This window comes from Chenopodium album, chromosome 20, assembly GCF_948465745.1.
Source record: "Chenopodium album chromosome 20, dcCheAlbu1.1, whole genome shotgun sequence".
NCBI lineage: Eukaryota > Viridiplantae > Streptophyta > Magnoliopsida > Caryophyllales > Amaranthaceae > Chenopodium > Chenopodium album.
The window spans coordinates 15,568,226-15,583,099 of NC_137853.1; the positions used below are offsets into that span (position 1 = coordinate 15,568,226).

At 36.0% G+C, this 14,874-nt stretch overlaps 1 protein-coding gene across 1 annotated transcript in view; it reads right to left on the reverse strand.

The window, feature by feature from the left end:
- Positions 1 to 14,208: 14,208 nt before the first annotated feature.
- LOC145597463 (ABC transporter C family member 2-like) overlaps positions 14,209 to 14,874 on the reverse strand; it is a 31,298-nt gene continuing 30,632 nt past the window's right edge. Inside the window, exon 28 of the mRNA XM_081653640.1 lies at positions 14,209 to 14,630. Coding sequence (XP_081509766.1) covers positions 14,533 to 14,630 — 98 coding nt within the window. The 3' untranslated portion in view covers positions 14,209 to 14,532. The remainder of the gene's footprint in view (positions 14,631 to 14,874) is intronic.

Genomic DNA, 14,874 nt, shown 5'->3' on the forward strand with positions numbered 1-14,874 from the left:
TAAACTGAATTGGACGTTTTAATAAAATAGAGTGGGTTTTCGAAAACAGAAAGAAGGATTTTAATAAAAACTAACCGCAACACTTGACTTTTCACACTTTCACCTTATTCGATTATGGTTTGACGTGAAAGGTATTCATCACTGGGTTTGGTTTTGGGGAGACACAAATGGGTGTCTACAGTAATACACATCCGCATAGTCTTCAGGATCAACTCTCTTGTCCAATAATTAAGCATGCAAACCCATGTACACATGGAATCCCAGTCAATTTCCAACTGTAACATGTGACACTCCTCCTGCCTAAGTCCACAAGCACTGTATCACCATTTAGCTCAACCTCATATGAGTCTTTCCATGAGACTTGCACTATACAGTGCCTTGCAACCCTCTCAATCCTTTCAAAAATTTTAGTCACATAGGGCATCAATTTCGCATCCATTTTCTATACAGCCTGCCATTTGTCATTGTGTCTCTTCATCATATACCTTCTTAACCATTCCATTTGAGTGAGTATTGGCTTGTCCCTAGCCTCTCTAATGACAACATTGAATGTCTCGCATAAATTATTTAGAAGCATATATTTGCAGTCAGTTGGGAATGCATGTCTAGACCAATGCTTTGAAGGAATGTTATCTAAGTACACAAAGGCATCTTCAGACAGAACCCTAATTGATTCCATATCTATTTGAAAATCAATCTAGCAAAACAAACACACAAAAGCAGAAGGATTCAATGACTGACTGAACTAACTATTCACACATGAAACTAAATGAAAACAGACACATACCAAAGCAAACCACAAAATAAACACAAAATTGCTGAAAACATTAACATTAGAGCATCAAAGCAGACTGATCTAGTTCAAACAGGAACATCAAAGTTGAAATGTAACAAATAGGAATGACACTCACAGCTGTAGTAGCCCTTGCAGCACTCCAAAACAGCTCTTTGAAGGTGGAGCCTGTGAATTGAAGCTTAAAGTTGGCCCAGATATGCCTCACACATTACCTTTTCTCAGCCAAAGGTACTACCAACTCAAATGCTTTAAGTAGACCCTGTTTTGGAATAAACCACATACACTTATTAGATTACACATACTTAGACTCAGATATTCAAATAAAAAAAATTTGAAGCAGAAGACAGAAATCACCTTTTATCTGTCATACATGAATGTCCAACCACCACCTTCAGCCACATCACCAAGGTCCTTTTTCAGGCACCCCAAAAACCAACACCAAGTCTCTTCATTCTCCACTTCAACTATTTCCCAAGTCAATGGGTAGATGTTATTTTCATCTTTGCCCAATACCACTAGAATTTGACCTGGGTATGCTCCCTTCAAATGACAACCATCAACTCCTATTAGAGGTATGCAACCTTTAATAAAGCCACTTCTCAATGGCTGAAGACAGATATACATCCTCATAAACAATGGTCTCTTAGGGCTGCTGTGATCACCACCAACAACTGTGCACACCCTAGAGCCAGGGCTGTACTTGATTACAGCCTTTCCATAATCATACACCCTGGCATATTGCTCTGCAGCTGACCCATAAATCTTCAGCTTAGCTCCAACCCTAGCAAGCCACCCCTTTGAATAACTTATATTGATTCCTAGGTCACTAAGCACCCTTGCCTGTAATGTTTTGATTTTCTAATCAGGATTGTGCCTCCATTCTTCAAGATACCTCTTAGAAATATACTCAGCATTCACCTTGGAGTTCATCTTACTCCTCAAACAAATATGCTTAACAATCAACTCCTTAATTTGTCAAGCACTGCTGTTATGCAATCTTCTAGCAAGAACCTTAAAGGGAAACTTTTTCACCTTAACACCACACTTGCACTCCCCTGGCAGATTGCTTCTCTTGGCATTCCACTTACAGTACACCTCTTCTTGCAATATGTTGTTATTCTGTCACCACCATTATGCAAATAGTAATACTCATATATGTTCTATATTGCATGTGTCCTCAAGGCTTTCCTAAGAATAGTGCTGTTAGTGAACTACAGCTTGTTCACAAGCACAACAGCATTCTTGAAATCAGCTTCTGCATGAAACCATGGACTTTGATCTTCATCATCATCTGATCCATTCAATTATCTAAGCTCATCTAACTCAGAGCCCTTATCCTTCAAATCAGGTTCCTCACCACCAATGTTCTTAACTAGTTGCTTCAGCTTCTCCTCCCTCTGCACAGCTAAGTCCTTTTGTCTCTTCTTCCCTGTATGTGACAATCTCTTAACTCCTATTTACTTCACCTAAAATAGCTTGTGAACTTTTCCTGTCACCCTCATCCTCATCATTGTCTCCCTCCTTTTCTCCAGGCTCCCAATCTATCTCCAGATCAGACTCATATGAGCTGGAAGACCCAAACCCTGAACCATGCTCATCATCCAAATCCAAAGCCCTCCTAGCTTTACTACCCTTCCCTTTTATTGTCCTTGTCCCTTTCCCTTTCCCTGTTCCTTGAGCTTTCACCCTACCAAGACTTACACCAGAACTGCCATGTACTTCTGTCACCTTACCCTTCCCTTTATCAATAGATCTAGAAAACCTAGGGCTTCTTCTCACCAACTCCTCTTTAACTATCTCAGAATTTTTAGGGATTTGAGACCATCTTGGGCTCCTTCTCACTACAAGTGCTTCTTTGATATTTGGTTATTTTTTTGTGGTTAAGGTCCCTTGGCAGTTGCAGTTGGTTTCTTCTGTCTTTGTGATAGTTTTTTTTGGGTTTGAGGTGGGCTGGTAGTAACAGCCACATGTTCTCTTTGTGTGCGCATTGTTTTCTTTGGGTTAGATGAACTTGCAATGTGGCCAAACTGAAATGCAGTTGACTTGGATGTACTTTCATTCAAGTTGGTTTGAGACTGGTTTGAAGTGTGGGTTGAGGTGGGGTTATTGTCTTGAACTAAAGTGCTTAGGGGTCTTTGACAGGCTAAAGTCGTATCACCTAATCAAAAGTAATTACCTAAGTCCTCTAACTAAAGTAGGTAGGGAAGTAGGGTCGAATCCACAGGGAAACTGGTCTTTCTATTCCTAATTAATTAATTAATTATAATCTAAATTATTAAAGTAACCAAGAGTTATTGTTTAAGGGACTATACTACGAAGAGTATGAGTAGGGAGAAATAAAAGTAGGAGGAAAAACAATGAATAAAAGTCCTAGGGCATAGGTTCACCAATAAATAATATTCCAGGGTAAAACATAATAATCAATCATCAATGTATCAATTAATCAGATCATAAAGGGCTTTCGCTACGTATTACAATCACAGAGTTAATTTACCGGTATTAAATCTCATCTCTCGAATCTCGACCTAACCATTTATAAATTAGTCCGCCTATTGAAACTAAGCCTAAATATTAATTCTCATCTCTCGAATCTCGAATCAATATTGCGTAACTCATACAATTAAACCAGCGCTAATCTAATTGCATAGTATTAAATCAATCAATAGGAAATTAATCTAGCATTGACAATCAATAATAATAAATTACCCCTTCATGTTATTTATGGATCCCCACAAACCCTAGAAAGGAAACTACTCACGCATAATTAAATATAAACTAAACAATGCAATTAACCAAGACATGATAGAAGAAATAAAATAAATAACTGAGATTAAACCAAGAGTTGTAGAGAGAGAAACAAGAGAGAAAATAATACGAGAGAGAGAAAAGTTAGAGAGAGAAAGAGAAAAGAAAACTAAATTAATAACTAAAACTAAAACTAATTAATAAAAAAAACTAAACTAAAAGAAAACTAAAACTACCTAATCTCCCCCTTACCTACGTAACTACTAGATCCTTTTATAAGGAAAGTAAGGATGACAAATCCCACCCACAATAAAACTCCCAAAAGCGTGGAACAAGCAATCAAAGCCTATTAACCGCTTGCTGCTTCAACGTTTATTGGGCTTCTTGCAACTAGGCCCAACCGGCTTATAGCAGCCGCATAGCAGCAACAGCAACCACTCGAGTGGGCCCGGTCAGAAATCACGCCCAGCAGCTGACTTTTTCTTGGGGTTGGGCTTCTGTTTGCTTTAGGCCCAAACCTCTCTATTCACTACTTGGCTTATCTAGTAAAATATCGTGATACTTGTTTGGTTCGTACTAGTAACATGAACTTTGTAGCTTGCTTATTTAATCGAGCCCTTAATCACCGGATTAGATTTCTCTAACTCGGCCTTGGGCTTAAATATACGGTCATAAAATACAATCAAACTTCAATATCTTTGTAGTGGCTCAATAAGCTCGGGAATTGTCATAAATCTGCGAATTCCTACAAAATAATACCAACTCTACAAAAACACTAGAAAACGTATATTAGTAATAAAAATAGCTCCGCAGAGCTCAAATTAACACAAATATGACCGTGGGACGGGGAATAAAATATATATAAAATAGACATATCAAACTCCCCCAAGCCAAACCTTTGCTTGTCCCTAAGCAAAGCAATGAATAAATAAATCAATACTTCACCCCTAATACGTTTTAAACCAATAAATACAATTCAAGGTAAATCTGACAAACATGTATCAAAGTCAACCAATCAAATCCATCCAACTACCAATCTTCCCTAACGATTGTCAAATAGAGCAAACCACAAGAGCATATAGAATTGAAGACTAGTGCTCACACACTCAACTCTCATTTATGTGGCGAGTAAAAGATGTACTCGATCGCTCTCCATCCCAACCCTTTTAATGTGAACAATGCCCTCCCAAACTCACACACTCATGTGTTTAAAAAGACATACACTCAACCTAATAGTCGACTCAGAATATGTCAAGTCATAACTTGCATTGATAAACAACACTTTCACATTTACACAACTCTATGCACAAGGTCGGAAGGTCTTTAAAGCTTTTAATGTAAGGCTAGGGTAAAGGGTAGGATAAATTTGGGGAAATGTGAGAGAAAAACTATGCATTAAGGGAGTCATATCCTAATAAAACCCATGATCAAAAATAAATGATGATCATACATCTCCAACAACATAACTAACTCTAACAAGAATCCACCAAATACAACTCCAAAAATATCAAATAATCCCAACTCTTACAATATTCACTCATAAAAATATGATAATATGGAACAAGAGTGAATAACAAACTTTGAACTCAAAACTCAAATATTTACATTGAAACTCAATTTTTTCTTTCTTTTCTTTTGACCAACCTTCACTTAGAACATTTAAACATATAACAATTTTTTCTTTTTGCTCTTTTTTTTCTTTTGAAGTTCACTTTTTTCATCTTTTTTTTTTCTTGAACTTCTTTTTTTTTCATATCATCATACTTTATTTTTTCAAGAAAATTCAACTTTTAAACTCATCAAAAATAAAATACGATCAAGAACAAATAACTTCTTAAAACCGCCCAAGTTGTGCAAATAATGTGCACACTACAAACTCCCTCGCCTCACTCACTAATAGCTCCCCCAAGCCAAGCTTTGGACTAGTAACCAATAGGGCAAAATAGGCTTGTAATGTGGCTAAAAACAACAAAAAGTCAAGGCAACAACATGGGTAGCACGAAGGGAACAAATGTATCTAAATAAATCTGAAGGCTACCTAAAGAACAAATGCCTTCGTCCTCCACATGTGCATAATAGTGAGTCATGAAACATTACTCATAGTTGCAAACCAATACTCAAATTCATTGACATACCAGGAACTATCACACATTCCTAACCAAATCGACTAGTCAAGCACTATGTTCACAAGTAGTTGGACAAAATTGACGCATGTTTAGGAATCCAAGCAATCAAATATCAAATCATGATCAACTAATCCACAATATTTATCATCAAAAACCAAGAATCAAAACAATTTCGAAAAATTTTAATCAAGGGGCACAGGGAAATATGATTCATAATTCATTGGAATAAAACAAACTAAGAAATCAATAAAATCTATACTAAGCACACCAAAAGAAAACAAAAAATAAATAAATAAATAAAAAGAGAGAGGGAAAGATATCCCATGTGAACACGAGAATCTCCCCCCAAGCTAAATTGGACAATGTCCTCATTGTCTTAAAAGGAAGCTAGTAGTCAAGGTGACTACTCATCATCATCACCACATCAATGTCATCAAAGCCTCGAGGATTGCAATGCATCTATTTGGAACAAATTTGGGCAAGAATGAAACAAAGTGTTAGTGGGAAAAAGATCAAAATCAAGTCAGGTGCACTATTCTGATCGTAACTTTTGGTGTATAAATCATAATGCAGTGATTCTAATTGCATTGGAAAGTAGCCTTGAAGAGCTTTCCAACAATAGGTCACACGCCAAAATCGGATAAGAAACGCAAAAGTTATGGCCTGTTGAAGTTGACAAAGTTGTGCTGATCCGCTCTTGCGCCCGATCGGGCCGAGCTCTGCCCGGTCGGGCCCGATTGCAGTCCAACGTGAATGCAGCCTTCTCTAGCTCAAATTCTGCACAAAAACCAACTCCCACAAGCATGAGTTACATTCTCCTTACCTCTCTAAAACAAAAAACAAAAACACACAACAAAAAGAAAAGACTAAACTTAAAAAAAAAAAAAAAAAAAACAATAAAATACGGGTTGCCTCCCGCAAAGCGCTAGTTTATTAAGGTCCCGCTCGACCATACTCTTTCTCTCAATCGGAAGAATTCAATGCCTTGAGTAACTTATCAAACGCTCCTGCAAACATTTCATTAGGCACTAGATAGGACTTAATTGCAAGCACATTAACCCCTACAAAGAAAAGGTTAGGAGCACATAATGAGAACTCAAGGTAAAAGGAAAAATTAAAAGAGAGAGATGAAAATACACCACAACCTTCTACTTCCTCCGGTAAAAATTTAGAATTAATAGAACGAACATGGAGGTAGTCATTGTCTTTATCATGCAATAATGATTTGAATATTTTACCCTCATGAATAACCTCATCATCAACAAAGGAATTTTCAACCACCGTTTCTACAACTAATGATTTTTCAATCACTAATTTGTCAACCAGTGAATTTTCAACCACCAAGTCTATAACGGGTTCTTCATCCACAATAACATTCGTATTATTATAGTGTTCATAGACTTTTTCATCAAGAACCTTCCAATAACTTTCATTAGCAACTAATCGTTTTCGAATATGATCGTATGTTAATGGAAAGACTCTAAAATCATCAGGAGCACGCACAAAAAACTCACTATAAGGGCATTCAGGATTTTCATGACAAAGACGTTGACAACAACAGTAGTCAGGTGCTGCATAAAAATCATATAATTCTTGTAGTGTAAGCATGGGTATTTTCAAATCAGAAGGAATATAAGGGAAAAAAAATAATTTAGACTCTAATAACAACTAGAAATAAAAATAAAACCGTTTCCCGGCAACGACGCCAAATTTTGACAGGCTAAAGTCGTATCACCTAATCAAAAGTAATTACCTAAGTCCTCTAACTAAAGTAGGTAGGGAAGTAGGGTCGAATCCACAGGGAAACTGGTCTTTCTATTCCTAATTAATTAATTAATTATAATCTAAATTATTAAAGTAACCAAGAGTTATTGTTTAAGGGACTATACTACGAAGAGTATGAGTAGGGAGAAATAAAAGTAGGAGGAAAAACAATGAATAAAAGTCCTAGGGCATAGGTTCACCAATAAATAATATTCCAGGGTAAAACATAATAATCAATCATCAATGTATCAATTAATCAGATCATAAAGGGCTTTCGCTATGTATTACAATCACAGAGTTAATTTACCGGTATTAAATCTCATCTCTCGAATCTCGACCTAACCATTTATAAATTAGTCCGCCTATTGAAACTAAGCCTAAATATTAATTCTCATCTCTCGAATCTCGAATCAATATTGCGTAACTCATACAATTAAACCAGCGCTAATCTAATTGCATAGTATTAAATCAATCAATAGGAAATTAATCTAGCATTGACAATCAATAATAATAAATTACCCCTTCATGTTATTTATGGATCCCCACAAACCCTAGAAAGGAACTACTCACGCATAATTAAATATAAACTAAACAATGCAATTAACCAAGACATGATAGAAGAAATAAAATAAATAACTGAGATTAAACCAAGAGTTGTAGAGAGAGAAACAAGAGAGAAAATAATACGAGAGAGAGAAAAGTTAGAGAGAGAAAGAGAAAAGAAAACTAAATTAATAACTAAAACTAAAACTAATTAATAAAAAAAACTAAACTAAAAGAAAACTAAAACTACCTAATCTCCCCCTTACCTACGTAACTACTAGATCCTTTTATAAGGAAAGTAAGGATGACAAATCCCACCCACAATAAAACTCCCAAAAGCGTGGAACAAGCAATCAAAGCCTATTAACCGCTTGCTGCTTCAACGTTTATTGGGCTTCTTGCAACTAGGCCCAACCGGCTTATAGCAGCCGCATAGCAGCAACAGCAACCACTCGAGTGGGCCCGGTCAGAAATCACGCCCAGCAGCTGACTTTTTCTTGGGGTTGGGCTTCTGTTTGCTTTAGGCCCAAACCTCTCTATTCACTACTTGGCTTATCTAGTAAAATATCGTGATACTTGTTTGGTTCGTACTAGTAACATGAACTTTGTAGCTTGCTTATTTAATCGAGCCCTTAATCACCGGATTAGATTTCTCTAACTCGGCCTTGGGCTTAAATATACGGTCATAAAATACAATCAAACTTCAATATCTTTGTAGTGGCTCAATAAGCTCGGGAATTGTCATAAATCTGCGAATTCCTACAAAATAATACCAACTCTACAAAAACACTAGAAAACGTATATTAGTAATAAAAATAGCTCCGCAGAGCTCAAATTAACACAAATATGACCGTGGGACGGGGAATAAAATATATATAAAATAGACATATCAAACTCCCCCAAGCCAAACCTTTGCTTGTCCCTAAGCAAAGCAATGAATAAATAAATCAATACTTCACCCCTAATACGTTTTAAACCAATAAATACAATTCAAGGTAAATCTGACAAACATGTATCAAAGTCAACCAATCAAATCCATCCAACTACCAATCTTCCCTAACGATTGTCAAATAGAGCAAACCACAAGAGCATATAGAATTGAAGACTAGTGCTCACACACTCAACTCTCATTTATGTGGCGAGTAAAAGATGTACTCGATCGCTCTCCATCCCAACCCTTTTAATGTGAACAATGCCCTCCCAAACTCACACACTCATGTGTTTAAAAAGACATACACTCAACCTAATAGTCGACTCAGAATATGTCAAGTCATAACTTGCATTGATAAACAACACTTTCACATTTACACAACTCTATGCACAAGGTCGGAAGGTCTTTAAAGCTTTTAATGTAAGGCTAGGGTAAAGGGTAGGATAAATTTGGGGAAATGTGAGAGAAAAACTATGCATTAAGGGAGCCATATCCTAATAAAACCCATGATCAAAAATAAATGATGATCATACATCTCCAACAACATAACTAACTCTAACAAGAATCCACCAAATACAACTCCAAAAATATCGTGATACTTGTTTTGTTCGCACTAGTAACATGAACTTTGTAGCTTGCTTATTTAATCGAGCCCTTAATCACCGGATTAGATTTCTCTAACTCAGCCTTGGGCTTAAATATACGGTCATAAAATACAATCAAACTTCAATATCTTTGTAGTGGCTCAATAAGCTCGGGAATTGTCATAAATCTGCGAATTCCTACAAAATAATACCAACTCTACAAAAACACTAGAAAACGTATATTAGTAATAAAAATAGCTCCGCAGAGCTCAAATTAACACAAATATGACCGTGGGACGGGGAATAAAATATATATAAAATAGACTTATCAGTCTTGACTAGGGGCAGGGTCATCAGTAAAAGACCTCTAAATACCCATCCCTATGCTCAGATTGTATTAAGTCTTGTACATCCTCATCAGTTTCTATCTTCCTTTTACCATTCATCCAACTCTTACCCTTCTCTTTGAACCATAGTACATATATGTTGGGAACAACCCATCCCATGTCCCTAATCCCTTCAGCACACAAACACCTTAAGTACCCTACTGTTAACCACTTCCTAGGGACATCCCTTCTCAAATAAGTGAACCCAGCCTCATGCACTAGGTATTGCACACCATTTCTACTTTTATACACAAAACCCCCAAATATTCTAAGCTTAATATCAACAACATCATTCACAATATCATTAGCAGTTGCCATGTTTTTAATCTACAGTAAATAAGCAATAAACAAATCAAACACTATTTAATTCCAAATGCACCACATAAAACAATTCAATTAATTAAAAAAGGAGACTTGCATAAATTTTTATTTAGTCTAATTAGCATAAAATAATCATAATCGCACTAATCTAGGGTTTACTGCAGATTCCCCCAAAACTACCCCAAATTACATACAAAATTGCAGAATTACCACTATTTTTGACCACTTTAGGTAAATAGGGTTTCGTACCTTGTAGTCAAGCCTTGTCAGCAGATTCAAACAGTAATGGTGATGACAATTCCTTCCACCTGGTCGTCCTCCCCTGCTTCGCTGTACCACACAAAAGGTTCCACACAAGCTTGCTCAACCTCCAATTTGCAGATAAGATTTGAAAAACAAAGGTGGAAAAGCTGACAGATGAGATAGAAAGATTCTAGGTAAAAAAAGCTTCAATGGAGTAAATTTAAGCGTTGAAGGAATTCAATTGGAGTGAGAAAAAGAGTAAATGGGGTGGCACGGGTTAGATTCGTGGAGAGAGAAGATGATAAGGGAGGTTAGTTAAGTGAGTGGGACCCCTTAACGTCTACAATAACAGAAAACGTAAACTGGTAGCAAAATTTTAAAAAAGTGCAAATGTTAGGAAGTAAAATAAAATAAAATGGTTTTTAACACCTCCATAAAAAAATTGATTTTAACACCACAAAAATCTTCGAAATTTTGATTTTACCACCACTTAACAGATTCCATCCAAGAATCCGTTAAGTAGGGTCCACACTGCCACGTGTTATAATACTATTTGGTTTTTTAAAAAAAAATTTAAAAAAAAAAAAAAGAAAAAGAAAAAGAAAAAACCTACAGCCACCCAAACACCACCACCACCAACACCGCATCCCCACCCCACACGCACGACTTCAAGCCATCGGTAACGTTATTCACCCCCTTCCCAGCCCAGACCACCGGAAGTTACTCTCAACCCTTTCCCCTCTCACTCGCACCCATAAACCCGTCCAAAACGAAACCCTAAATTCTAAAAACAACCATAATTTCAGCCACTAATGGCCGAAATCGGCCAGTTTTGGGGATGATTATCCTAAATCGGTTGATTTCAGCCATTATTGGACGGAATCATGGTCATTTTTGGGGAAAAGGGGGCTGCGTTCTGGTGGGGCTAAAGATGGCAATGGATCGGATTTAATTTGGATCGGGTGGAGCTTCACCCGCATCCATCCATTATCCTAATTGCTCCATCCACATACATCCGTTATCCGCTTCACCCATCATCCATATCTGTCCATCATCCGCAGATGAAACGGGTGGAGCGGATGACAAATGGATGAGTACTAAAATGAAAAAAAAAAAAAAAAAAAAACATAAACTTTAATTTTCGGTTATTTATATAATAACTTTTTTATTTTATTAATAAAAAAGAAACAATAACAACATATTGTTTGAAAAATTAATTTGCAACAAAAAAAAGACAAGTATGCACATTGTATATTTTATTAGTAAAGTTCTTTGATTAATAATTCAATATATGTTAAACGGGTGGGTGGATGGTTAGCGGGTGAAAAAAATATCATCCACATCCGATCCATCATTCGCTTCATCCGTCATCCGCTTCTCATCCATTTAATTCGGGTTTTCGTCCATTTATTTTATGCGGGTGGAGCGGGTTAGCGGATACCCACTTAATATTGCCATCCCTAGGTGGGGCTGGTTTATCGTGCGGCGGTTTTTGGCTGCGGGAAAGGGAGGGGTTGGGTCACGGTGGGCCTGGGTTAAGCAGGGAGAGGTTTTAGTGCCGACGATGGGGTGGGGGCCGGCGGTTGTGCTGGGTCAGGGAGGAAATCAGGGAATCGGTGGTGGCATAGGGGTGGCTGTGTAATTTTCGAGATTTTTTTTTTCATTTTTTGTTTTTTTTTTAAATTTTGTTGACTAACCACAAAGCGACACGTGGAAGTGTGGACCCCACTTAATGGATTCTTGGACGGAATCTGTTAAGTGGTGGTAAAATTAAATTTTCGAAGATTTTTGTGGTGTTGAAATCAATTTTTTTTATAGAGGTGTTGAAAACCATTTTCGTGTTTTTTCCAGGTGTTAAAATCTAAAATAACATATCTCTTATGTAATGTGTAGGAAGTGATTCGTGTGGATTTGTGCAAGAGTTATATGAGATAGATAAATAATAAGAAATAAATTAAATGAATAACTGATGGTAGATAAACAATCAAGCTAAATTAATAAACTGATATTAATTTTCAAATTAATGTATTTATTAAATAGAAAACCCCATAAAATCAGGTCGATGGGTCGGATTCAAGTTCGTCGAGTTTGACCCTTAAATTTACGAGTGAAATGGGTTTGGTTAAATCGGGTTACGGGTCTGATCTAAAAATTTTGTTCAAGACCCACAAAAACAGGTTGGGTTTGGGTCGAGTTTGCGGGTCAGATCAAAAATTGACGAGTCGGTTTTGCGTGTGAAATGTCATTATTGCTCAATGCTTTTCTTGCATATTTTAGCTGCTTCTTGCATTAGATTAAACTTTATTGGATAATTCTTATGTTTAGGAACACTTGGATAACTTCATTGCTCAAGGTTGAAGAAATGTAAAACATAATTAAATAATTAATAAAGAAATGTGCACTTGAGTTGCAAAGATCGAACTTCAAACGCCTATATCTAGCTTTTTATCTACAAAACATCTTTGAGCGATTCCAATTGGAGATGAAATCTTATCTCAAGAGCTTTCCAACAACAAGTCATATGGCCAACTTTGATGTAAAATGAGGGAGATATGTTCGCTTGAAGCTGAGTAGTTTTGTCCAGCGCGATAGAGCAAGCGCCTGTCTAAGAGAGGAGCACCTGCTCCAAACTTTCTAGAATGATTTTTCATCCCTCTGCTACAGCTAGGAGCGCCCGTACACGAAATTTGGTGCACTCACTCCCATATGCGCTGATTGAGTGATTGCGGAGCTTCCTAGGTAATTTAGTAAGGGAATTAATAGATTTTTTTTTTTGCTCATTTAGAGAGAAAAATTCATTTTTTCAGTAGTTTTAAAATTTTGTTTAGATTTTTAGAGAGAGAGTGAGAAACACAATGGTTTTCATGGATTTTAGATAATTAAAGGAGGAATTTGATGATTTGAAGATCTCCATTTTGTATCAATGAGCATTCTTACTCTCTTTTTCTTTATGCTTTCCTTAATTACTTTGTTCATCATGTTTGAGTAGTTATCCTTCTATTAGGTGTTCAGTGAAGTTTTGTAATGATTAATTGAGTTATTTGAAATAAATTTGATGATAACTGTGTGATTAAATTGATTGAATTGATAGTGGCATGTTGTTTGTTTGAGATTGGATTAATCTCCCATGATAGCAAGCTTAATTGCATATTGATTATAGTTTGGCAAGGGATTATATTGTGAATTAAAATTGATATATTCAATTGCATGCTGGGTTAATTTCTTTTGATTTATTCAATTGCATGTTGGGTTAATTTCTATTATGCACCTAGTCATGGAGAATCATAGGCTAGGAATATGAGAGGATTACTCTTAAGTGTTAATTAATTCTCATTTTAATTTTTTCTTTGCATGATTGGTTATCAAATGGATTCTCATTAGTTCAATAATTGTTCAAAGTGGATCTTTTCCGTAGTAGACTTTATTATACCTTGTACATTATATGTATGTTAATGTAGTAGTGTTCTCTATCCATAAACCGACTTCAACCTAGCTTAAGCATTAGATCGAGAATTATCTTGCATTACCATTCCTTGTGGTTCGACTCCAAACTTATCACTAGACTTGTTTAGGGGTTAATTTAGGATTTATTAATTTGTTTGACCGTTGGGAGGTTAGTTAGCTACCTAATTTCTCCTGCATTCAAAGGCACCGTTACCGAGGATTGGTGTCAATGCTTGATTGTTTTTTATTGCTAGAGTCTAGGTTTTTGTGTATACTTTTGTTTTTATTTTCTATTTAGAATTTAAAAATAAATAAATACATAAATAAATAAAAAGGAAAAATTTTGATTCCATGAAGAACAAAATTCATATAAATGATCCAAATTAAGGATAATTATAATTCGAATATGCAATTAGTTAACTTATCGTTCACTAATTGCAAATCAAGGAGGTTAATAATCTTAATTCAACATATAGAAATTCCCTGATTGCAATAGAGGGATCTTCTATGCTTTAGAGCTAAAAAAATGCAATATTACAGTATCAAATGTCAACATGTCTATTTCGCAGTTAGTCAGTAGACTCGATAAAAAAAGCAAAAGGTCACAAATTTTGTAATAATTATACATACAATCAACTCATGAATTTTCTCAATTTTCGACATGATCCCAGTCAATAGACTTGTCTTCAAAATTGTAATGAGGGTGATTAAGCCTACTTCGACCCAATCTACTCATCACTGCAAGACCTATGAAGAACACGAAATCGCAAAATTCAGTTTAGAAAAGAATTCGATTGTAGAAATAGAATTACATACACGCAGCATCAAATTTATTTATTTTTTTTTTCAATTAGTAAGTTTGACACTCTTAATGATAAATAACAGTACAGACATGAAAACCACCAAGCAAACATTTTTCCTCCATCCAAACATGTTATTTGTAATATATTGGGGGTGTTTGGAAACCAGCTTTTCAGCTGGCTTTTGGCTT